Genomic DNA, 11,344 nt, shown 5'->3' with positions numbered 1-11,344 from the left:
TAATGGCTGAACTTTCTTCAGAATCATCTTTGTTTTTTAATAATACAGCATCCTAATCTAAGATAAATTTTTACCCCAGGTTTTAGACATAATAGGGTATTATGTCTGCAACTTACTAACAAATAGATCAGGAAAAAAATAGTAGTTCAAATTTGTGATAAGGAAACTTCAGTGAGAGAAATGGAAAGACATAAATTAAAAGTGGCAAAATGTTCATGAGTAAATCTGAGTAAAAGATAGGTATACAGAAAGTATATGTTAATATTCTTGCAATTTTTTATAAGTTTGAAATTCCTTTAAGATGAGGGTTTTTGGTAGTCTAACTGTTACCTATTATGCTGCCTAATCATAAATTATTTTCAGCATTCAAATGTACACTTTTCTAGGCCCATCCTTATATCTACATAAATTATAAACAATTATCTTTTTCTATACTACTATGTAGACTTTTTCACAGAAGAAAAGGACATCAATAATAGTCTATTTTTATTTAAGAAATAGCTTGTCACCTTCAGAGGCAGTTTCATACGCCATTAAAAACATATTTTAAAAATGCAAATCATCCCCAAGTAACAATAGTTCAACTTATGATTTTTCAACTTTATGATGGTGTGAAAGTGATAAGCATTCCGTAGAAATGGTACTTTGAGTACCTATACAACCATTCTGCTTTTTACTTTTAGTAGGGTATGCAATAAGTTACATGAGATATTTACATTCATTATAAAATAGACTGTGTTGGATAATTTTGCACAACTGTAGGCTAATATAAGTGTTCTGAGCACATTTAAGGTAAGCTAAACTAAGCCATGATACTTAGTAGGTTACGTGTATTAAATGAATTTCTGCTTTGTAATATTTTTTATTTATGATAGGTTTATAATGACATGAGTCTATCATAAATCAAGGAGCACCTTTATGCTTATACATACAAATACATGGAAATTTTTCTAGAGATCTTCTGAAGCCCTTTTATAGATCAAAGTGGCTCTGAATAACTGATACATTAAAATATCAACTTTTAAAAATATTTTATTATGCAAACTATTAAAACTGCCACATTAGTATAATATTCTACTCACTAACTATAGGTAGCTTGGAATTACTGTTTGTCTTTAGTAGATTATAATCTAGAGTTGTCATAAATACTAACATTCAATAAATTGCCTTGATTTCAATTTAATAGGGCAGATTCAAATCATAAATTTATTTTAGACATTGTGATAGTAGCATGACACCTCAATTTAATACAAAATTGTGGCACTCTGAATTTCATGTAAACCTTAATAATTATTTTCTAAATGCAAATTTTGAAAACTGGATTTCAGCAGAGGATGAATTTGAAACTTCAAGCTAGCTATACCTGGGAGGATATGCCAGTATTTACAGTTGAGTTATGACACACATACATATATTTTACCAAATTATTGACAAAAAGGCATAAAATGCCATAGCTTATTTCTGATATATAGTCTAATGAAAAAGTACTGTTTAAAAGAGAAGATAATATGGCAAAATGTTCCCTCCCTCTCTGATTTACTATTCATTTATCTTAAAAAACTTGAGTAAAGAAACATAAAGTTTAATGAATATTCTATAAGTAAAAGTAAAAATGGTCTACCTAAAAGTCAACGTCCCTAGATAATTTTTTTAACTAAAAATGATCATTCACAAGCAACATCATTGGATGTTAGGGAAGCTAATTTCAACACACAGTTGGTATTCAGTAGCTAAATAATTCTTTTAGCCCTAAAATGTGGAGGTAATTCAAGATGCTCTAGGGAGCAGAATAGATTAATTTGATAAAGAAATCCTAAGACACACAGTTTAGGATTCAACATTTGAGCTTCATGGACCAATATAAGAAGAATTAGTCGACTTTTAACTGGATGAAACACATTTCCTCAAATTCCTCAATACATAGAAATTTAATTTTCAAAGAAAAATTTAGAAAACATGAGTCAATCAGTCAGTTTACTGCAAAAGTGAATTCACCCTCTTGTTCACGGTCACCTGGTTAGTTAGTGGCTGAAATATGCCAGCAATTAAGGGCTTTTGACTCCACTCCCAGGTCTATCCCTTGAAGCACTCTGCTGCCTCACTGTGTTTCATATGAACACAAAAAAGTGTGGCTTTTATAAACATATCTTTCACGGAATTTCAATCTTTAAAGAAAACCTTTAACAATTTAAAATGTGTTTCTCTTTGAAAGAGCTTATTCTGTCAGTGCATATATTACAATTATTGAATGGGAAGAGAATAATCAAAGACAATTAAAATGTCATAATACATTCATTTTACTTGCCTTAATTTGTGCACAATTTTAAGCAATATTTTTGAAGATTATTTATAAAGAACTAATCTATTTTACTTTCTTTGTATGGAGAAAATCATTTGGATAATAAAAAATTTCTAGGCTGGGCATGGTGGCTCAAGCCTGTAATCCCAGAACTTTGGGAGGCCGAGGTGGGCAGATCATGAGGTCAGGAGGTCGATACCATCCTGGCTAACACAGTGAAACCCCGTATCTACTAAAAAAATACAAAAAATTAGCCGAGCTTGGTGGCAGGCACCTGTAGTCCCAGCTACTCAGGAGGCTGAGGCAGGAAAACGGCGTAAACCCGGCAGGCAGAGCTTGCAGTGAGCCGAGATCGCACCACTGCACTCCAGCCTGAGAGACAGAACGAGACTCCATTTCAAAAAAAAAAAAAAATCTATTTTAAATTTTATTTTTATACTAAAGGCTTAAGTAATACCTCCAATTTTACTAATTGTAAGAGAACTAAGGAGTTATTCTCAACTTTTTTTTTGTGGTATGTTATTGATTTAAGGCTGATTTAACATAAAGAGTTTCAGTGTATATCAATCAGAAGTAAGATAATCTAGTTAAATGATATAAGTAGAAAAGAGGTGACAAGGTGATAATGAATGTTATTGCAAATATTTGATGTCATGAGAGTGTTCTTTTTCTAAGATTAAATGTAATAAAATACTGACAAGAAGTCTAAACCTAGCCATGATACAGATTATTTGAATTTCAATTAATATGAACTTTTTCTGTATACATTTTGAAGTAAATTTTATTGATGACCCCTCTTAATTACATAAATTGAGTACTTGTATTCCAACTCTCACAACACAAAGATTTAAAGGACAATCTTCTCTTCTGTCAAAATCAAACATGCAAAGACTCTCATGATAATTTCCAAGAATAAATTATATGGAAGCCAATCACTATAAGGAACATATGTCCACCATTAAGCCCTTCTAATTCCTTGCTACTTATAATGTGGTCACTAGCACATATCAGAGTATGTTAGAAATACAGAAAAGGAGGCCCTACCCTAGATTTACAAAATCATACTCTACGTTTTTAAAAGATCTCTCAGTGATTCATATACATGGTTTTAGAAGCACGGCTTTAAATTTGGAGAAAGCATGAGAAAGAAGGAATTTGTGTAAACAATTGTATTTATATCTATTTTCTCATGTAACTAAGTATGCCACAGTACTAGTTATACAACACGATATTATATACTACTGTATTTGTCAAGCACTGTGTGAAGACATTCATAAAATTTGTTACCATGTTTTAAATCTCACCACAAACTTATATGATGAGAACTGTTATTGACATTTTACAAAAGGAAAACAGATTTACAGAAGTTGACAGGACAAGATCACACAGACAGTAATGGGTAGGAGACAGTCTGACCAAAGAACTTGTGCATTTAATCATAATATGGGCTAGCATGTGGCTATGTGGAGATTTCAATTTATATCAAAATATGATGCCAATTTTTGAATGTAGAACATATAAATTATACAAAGACTACGATGAATAAAAAACATCCTGCCCCAGGTGGGGCGCGGTGGCTCACGCCTGTAATCCCAGCACTTTGGGAGCCCAAGGCGGGCAGATTTCGAGGTCAGGAGAGCGAAACCATCCTGGACATGGTGAAACCCCATCTCTACTAAAAAATACAAAAAATTAGCCAGGCGTGGTGGCGGGCGCCTGTAGTCCCAGCTACTCGGGAGGCTGAGGCAGGAGAATGGCGTGAATCTGGGAGGCGGAGCTTGCAGTGAGCCGAGATCGTGCCACTGCACTTCAGCCTGGGTGACAGACCGAGACTCCATCTCAAAAAAAAAAAAAAAAAAAGAATCCTGCCCCATATTTCAAGAAAAAAAAAAACTTACAGTACATAAGTCTTAAAGTCTAGGCTTTCAAAATGCTCCCTATCAGCCAATTTATGGTTTTTTAAATGGTAAAATATGCAATCAGAAAAGTTTGGATGGGTACAAGTACTGGCTACTCATAAACCAAATAAATTTAATCTTCTATTCATGAAAACAAAGAGTGAGTGATATGGTTTGATTATTTGTCCCCACCCAAATCTCTTGTCTAACTGCAATCCTCACATGTCAGGGGAGCTGGTGGGAGGTGACTGGATCATGTGGGGGATTTCCCCCTTGCTGTTTTTGTGATAGTGAGTGAGTTCTCATGAGATTTGATGGTTTAAAAGTGTGTGCCACTTCCCCTTTCGCTCTCTCTCCCTCTTGCCACCATGTGAAGAAGGTCCTTGCTTCCCCTTCACCTTCTGCCATAATTGCAAGTTTCCTGAGGCCTCCCAGTCATGCTTCCCGTTAAGCCTGCAGAACTGTGAGTTAGTTAAACCTCTTTTCTTCACAAATTACCCAATCTCGGGTAGTTTTTTATAGCAGTATGAAAACGGACTAATACAGTGAGATATTAAGAATGAATTCTAGGCCAGGCAAGGTGGCTCATACCTGTAATCCCAGCATTTGGAAGGTTGAGGCAGGAGGATCACTTGAGTTCAGGAGTTCAAGACCAGCTGGGGCAACATAGCAAGACCTCCTCTGCTAAAAAAAAAAATAAAAAAATAAAATAAAATAAAATAAGAAAAGAAAAGAGTTAAAAGAAAAGAAATTAGTCTGGGGTTGTGGTACACCCCTGTAGTCCCAGCTACTTGGGAGGCTGAGGTGGCAGGATTGTTTGTGCCCTGGAGATCCAGGCTGCAGTGAACTATGATGGTGCCACTGCATTCCAACCTGGGCAATACAGTGAGATCTTGTGTCAAAAAGAAAACTAAATAAAGAATGAATAAATTATAAAATATTTAGATGTTCAGATGATCATATACATTAGAAAATAATTATTTGTATCTGATTAAAAGATACATGTCTCTCCTTTAATCTGGAAGGAAAAGTATAGAATCAGACAGATATAAATATGTATTTTGTATTTTTCTTTCTTTGGTTAACAATACTTTTAAAATAAATTATGAAGATAATACAGGCTGCTCTATTTCACAGCAGTTCTGGGGACCAAATAATGAGCAAAAAATAAAGGATATACTCCAGCGAGTTTTCAAGTTCATAACTAATATGATTAAAAATAGTTAACATTTACTGAACCATTGCTTACATGTAAGACACTGTCGCAAGATTTTTTAAAATATAATTTAATCTTCACCATGAAATAATTAGCTTTTTTTTCAGATGAGGAAACACTAAACCGTTAAATGTTGCCTTCAGGATTTAAACTTAGGTAGACTGGCTCCCATTCTCACAAATCATGCATATAATTTTAGGAAAAGTTTTATCTCCCAGTATATTCAACATATTTCAGATTTCCTCCCTCTTTAAGACAATATACATCTAATTTTCTCTGTGAATTATTTTAGAGGTGTATGTTATCATCTCTTTATAGTCACATTGCCTTAATGATCTCATAAGTGAGAGAGATGCCATGGGTTTATTTGATCAATATATATGAATTATGCCTTTAGTACCAAGTTTCCAGTTTTTTCATTCAAAAAAAGACCGAAAGATAAACTATACTGTAATTTGTTTCCTTGCACCATCTAGTGGATTTAAATGACAACTGAGGCATTGCTATAAAATTCACCAATCATGTAAGTCAAATTTTCAAACACCTCCAGAGAACTGTTCCTAAAATGATGTTTCGAATCACACCACAACAGTGCATATAATTATTAAAATTTTCCCCTTTTCAGAGGATATCAATTAAGCATGGCTGCTGAATTCATTAGCGAATGTTTAAATTTACAAATAAAGTAACATAAAATACCTCGCAATTTTTTAATAATCAGAGATAATGGAAGTCATACACTAAGTTCATCCTGTTCCTTTTCATAAACTCAAACGCTCTCAAAGCAACGGCGCGTTGAGAAGCCCCACGAGTCTGCGCGGAACCAGTGCGCAGGCGCTCTGAGGGGCGGAAGCGGGGAGGCGGGGCTAGGCCCGACAGGGGAGCGGAAGAGGCCCAGGCGGCTGGGTGAGGCGCGGAGACGGTTTGGCGGTGAGTCCTGGGCCAGGCGCAGCTAAAAGGCCGGCAACCCGGGAAACGTCAAAACAAACAGAAGGACTTGGGATTCCGGAGCAGTCGCCCCTATCGCTGCTCCTGCAGTCGCGGACGCCACCGACCCCGCCGCCGGAGGACTGGGCCCTGAAAGGCCTCTAGGCCTAGGCGCGGCCCGCGGAGCCAGACGTGTTGCTGCCGTGAGTAAAACGAGCGCCCTCTCCGCACTCGTTTACAAATTAAAATGGAGGAAATTTCGTTGGCCAACCTGGATACTAACAAGCTAGAGGCCATCGCTCAGGAGATTTACGTAGACCTGATAGAGGATTCTTGTTTGGGATTCTGCTTTGAGGTGCACCGGGCAGTCAAGTGTGGCTACTTCTACCTGGAGTTCGCAGAGACTGGTAGCGTGAAGGATTTTGGCATTCAGCCAGTGGAAGACAAAGGAGCGTGCCGCCTCCCGCTTTGCTCCCTTCCCGGAGAACCTGGGAATGGGCCTGATCAGCAGCTGCAGCGCTCACCTCCGGAATTCCAGTAGCTGCAGAATGAGAGTCTGAAAGTGGCCAGGACAATAACATAGACTGGTCCTGTGGCTTGGAGGAGTAAGATAAGTAGAAAAAAGTAGAAAAATCAGACAAAAGTTCTAATTCCCCCTTGAAGATCCTAGCATTTAAAAACCCAAAGTGGATAATTTAGAAATCCTTTTTTTAAAGTGTATTACCTGGAGCAAGCTCTGAAGCCCTGGGCAGGAGGAGCTGCACAGCCTGCGGGCCATGCAGTGCCTGTTGATCTCTAAACACAGCAGGATGTGCGCAAGATCCTGTAGTGCCCCCAATACACAGGTGAGCAGTTGTGTGCCCAGCATATAAAATTTTTGGTTCCTCAGCCTTTCTGTCTGCCTGATGTCAAGGGCTTCCTGGACAGTTTGGACATTACAGTTCGTCAGGCCATGATCAGTGGCCGGCAGTGGGACTGCTCCTTTGATATCTGAACCTCTGGTATGGGCTTCTCTGAGACAAGTAAATGTCAGGTGCAAGATCTGGATACTAACAGTTTCAGTTTGGGAAATCCAAGAAAAAGAATTATCAAGTTTAACAGGGAAGCTCTGTAGCCTTGACTCCGGCAAGAAGAAAAGGTCAAAACCACCTGTTTCCGAAAAGTCCAGACTTTACAATGATTCAGCTGACTTGAGGACAAGGCCTAGCATTTGGCTGAGCAGAGCCCTCTTCCTTGCCCTCCAACCTGGTGGCATAGGCTTGGCAAATGGACAACTTGGTTGTCCAGACAGGCTGAGGATTGGGTTATGATCCCCTGGGGAGGAAGCAGGGACCTCTGCAACTATGCGTGATCTCTCAAACTTCAAGATTCATGTCTGGATGTATTATGCTGTGGACATAAGTTTAGTAGGGCGGTCATTTCCTACTCTTGAGTTACTGGTTACCTAGCCAGTCCATGGGTGTGACTTGGTCCTTAAGTCAGGTCACACTATCTGCCTCCCGCCCTGTAGGCAGGACTGAACTATAGAAGAGCATCATGGCTGTGCAGGAGGCTGTGGTTTGAAAACTGAGCCCAGAGGGCACTTTCAGCTGCCCTCAATAATGTGAATGGATTAGTGCTAGGAGCCAAGGAGCAGGACTGGATTATCTCATCTGAGTGTGTGCAGAATCCTGTTGAATGTCCCTGTTTCTTTGGTTGGGCAGTCAGAGTTCTGCTATGGTGAACATCCAGACTGTCACCACTTTCTCTCTGCCCCTCGAAAGGGATAGTCCTTTCCACTCGGTCCCCTTTGGATCTTGACAACAGGAGCAGTCCTTTTATTGTTAGAAGTCAGAGAAAGACCTCTAGAATCTCCTGACTTTAGGCAATGGTATAGGGGAAGATGGGAAGTAAGAGCCACATATCAAAACTACCCTCTACTTTATTCCCTGAGCGAGGGTTTATGAAGTATAAAGGGGTGGGAGCCCCGAGGTGAGCGGGAACGGTGCTGCTTTATTTGAAATGTTTTCTTACCTCATTCTGTGCCCCAGTAGGGAGTCCAGCCTCATCTGTCTGGCTTGGCCCCATGTTCCTCCTGTCCCCGCTCCACTGCCTATCTGGTGCCCCAGGTGCTGCTTGCCACTCCAGCTTTCACATTGAACAGTTTCAATTCACTCTTAATGCTCCTGCTTCCGAAGCCTGCCCAATTTCTTTTCTCTTGTCCTCTTTTTTTTTTTTTTCCTTTCTTTCTTTTTCCTTTGTTTTTGTAGAAGACTCAGAGGAGAATCTTTCTTATGGCTCCCTCTATTGGGATTGGAATTGGAAGAGAACTTAATTTTTTGTATTTAAAATGCAGTGTCATGCCTAAGCATTTCTCCTATATAGGACTGCCTTGCTAGTGTGCCCTCTTGCTGTGTCTTACTTCATAAGGAGTTGTATCTTCCCATCTCCATTTCAATACTGCCTGTTAGGACCTAAGTAGAAGAGCAGTAAAGGCTGATTGACACACAGGGGGATGGAGTTGGTCCTTGTCCATTCTCTAACCCTTGCTGTGCATGTATCAATCCTTATCCCGGAAGGTACTATTTAGACTGTATAGACTGATGTAGATTACATACTTTAGAGGATTAAGGAAACATAGAGATTGGGCCTTGGAACTGTTAATGCCTTGTCCTAGAGTTGTCCTGATCAGGCTTGGGGCTTAGTTACAGATTAGTCTTAAAGAATTGCATTAACTTAAAAAAATCAAATCTTGGCAAGAGCTAAAACAATTTGGAGATATCTTTGCCCTTGAATTGTAGATGACATCTAAGAGGATGAAGAAAGGAGAGTCTAAGTGGGACTCTGGCCTACTTCCTAACGATGTCTTGGAAGTGGGATGATGGTAAAGGAGAAAGGCCACAGTCCAATCCCTCTACCTTCAGTTAGGGAACTCAAATCCTGAAATTACTGTTTTCTTTCTGGCCTTTTCTCCTGTTTAGAGGAAGAAGTGGGAAGTGGTTTTGAGTAATACTTTGTTCATATTACCCCCATTTTGTTTTTTGTTTTGTTTTTTGTTTCTGGCCCCTCTACCAATAGGGCAATAGCCTTCTGCCCTGGATGGGTATAAGGTGGGCTTGGTCCAACAGGTGTCCAGAGGGTACATACTCCTTTCTGGGGAGAGAATGCTCACTACCATATAGTTGACAGTGGTTAGGAACTCTCCCTTTCCCTACGTACCTTCCTTTAACAGCAGAAATCCTATTTTTCCCTTCTTGATTATGTGTATTGATCACCCTGCAATCCTATTATGTATCTGAGTGGGTGTGTGTGTATGTGTGTGTTATGGGGGAAGGGGGGTTCTTTAAAATTTCTGTGGTTTGTGGCTTTTTCTTCCATACATTAGTTCCCACCATCGCATGCCCAGGGACCACTGCCTGGCATTATCGCATGCTGGGATCATCGGGGGAGGGTAGTGAAGCTCACCACTGTCCTTTGTTTTGTTTTGGAGATTCTTATTTTTGCATAAGTAGTCCATCCTATACAGATAGCTGATTAACTGTATTCCCCTTTCCCCTATGGCTGCTGGTGTAAATAAACTGCATCTCCCCATTGGTAAACAGTAATAAACAAAATTTTAAAAAATGACTACTTGGACTCTGTATATTCATCTTTTAAAGCTGTATGTTTTCAGGCATTGACATAATAAGATAAATGTTGAAATGCTATTGAACCTTAATACTTCCTCCCTAACAGGAGTTTTATCAGAACAGAGAAACTGTCCAGCCTTGTTTCTCAATTTGGCCTGCAAATTTAACTGTCTGTAGCATCCAGTGAAAGAGCCAAACCATATATAATCATCTCTTTTCCATATGAGGTAAGAAGGTGGTAAGATAAATCCAGTCCTGTCACTAAAAGCCCACTGTGAAAGATAGTTCCATTTGAATTGAACTCAATGTATCTTAGTATGTACATTTTACTGTCATTTTACGCTAATATCCTTGCTGTCAAAAGGTAAAGTGATTCACAGCAGACGATGGTTCTGCCTTTCTAATTTTTTTCTCAGTACTAAAAAAATTACCTCAACACTTTAAATCTTTCATTTCATTTTTAATAGTAATTCTGAGGTTTTTCATCCCCTTCCTAACCCAGAGTTTGAGCACTTCCCCTAGAAACTACTTAGTGATCCTGTGTCCTAATCAGTCTCTTGCTATGTGTTCTAATTTATTAAAGTTTTGTATTGGAAATAATATTGAGATTAATAAAAATTACGGAAATGAGTCCAGAGAAGAATCTGACTCAATAGGATACCTCAGGGAAGCTTATAGATGTGTGACATGGTATTGAGTCTTCTCTTCTAGGAGCACTCGATGTACTTGTCACTGTCCAGTTTAAATAGGCCAGGGCCAACGTGGTGATTTGAGAAAACTTAGAAATTTGACATGTGAAACCCATGATGTAACCATAGCAGGAGAAATTCTTCAAATGAAATTTCACCAAGATTGGGTATTTTGCCTTAAGTAAGATTTCTACTACTTTTGTTAAAATTCACTGTAGGGTTCTACTATCAATTAGCTTTCAAATGCATCTGCAGCAAATACTTTTGGTTCCTGTTTTTTAGGTTTGGAGTTTAATATATTTAGTGCTAAGCTAATTAGTTTTCTAAAAGGATAATAATTGCAAGACCCCTGCTTTACCAAATACTTGACAATGGGACTTTGAAGGTTATTTCTTATGTTTTCTAACTAGTATGATCTTTAAAGAAAAAAAAAAAAAAAACACGTTTTTCATACCTTTTAACTACCCATGTTTAACCTCCTAGATTTAGCATTTAACTACAGCATGTAGCATCAGGTCAAGAACCTGATAAATGATTGCTTGATGTTGACAAAGTGAAAGACAAAATGAAGTGTACCGAAGTAACTAAAAATTCAGGAAGAACTTTCTTTGCACACATTAATAAGGAACATTGCCTTCTCTTGAGACCTATCTAAAGTGTTGGGAAGTTTTTCTTATAATTTTTTAAAAGAGTTTTATGAAGAAACT

General features: G+C 38.3%; 1 protein-coding gene across 1 annotated transcript; it reads left to right on the top strand.

Moving 5' to 3' along the window:
• The first annotated feature begins 6,251 nt into the window (after nucleotides 1-6,251).
• Nucleotides 6,252-9,946, top strand: ATXN7L3B (ataxin 7 like 3B). The gene has a single exon (XM_030819970.1). The coding sequence runs from the start codon at nucleotides 6,588-6,590 to the stop codon at nucleotides 6,879-6,881; it is 294 nt and encodes a 97-aa protein (XP_030675830.1). The 5' UTR covers nucleotides 6,252-6,587; the 3' UTR covers nucleotides 6,882-9,946.
• The last annotated feature ends 1,398 nt before the right edge of the window (nucleotides 9,947-11,344 follow it).

The sequence above is a fragment of the Nomascus leucogenys genome, chromosome 10, assembly GCF_006542625.1.
Source record: "Nomascus leucogenys isolate Asia chromosome 10, Asia_NLE_v1, whole genome shotgun sequence".
NCBI classification, from domain to species: domain Eukaryota; kingdom Metazoa; phylum Chordata; class Mammalia; order Primates; family Hylobatidae; genus Nomascus; species Nomascus leucogenys.
This window is presented reverse-complemented; position numbering and strand designations above follow the sequence as displayed.

Coding starts and splice junctions, on each gene's coding strand:
- ATXN7L3B (XM_030819970.1), top strand. CDS start 6,588: ATGGAGGAAATTTCGTTGGCCAACCTGGATACTAACAAGCTAGAGGCC.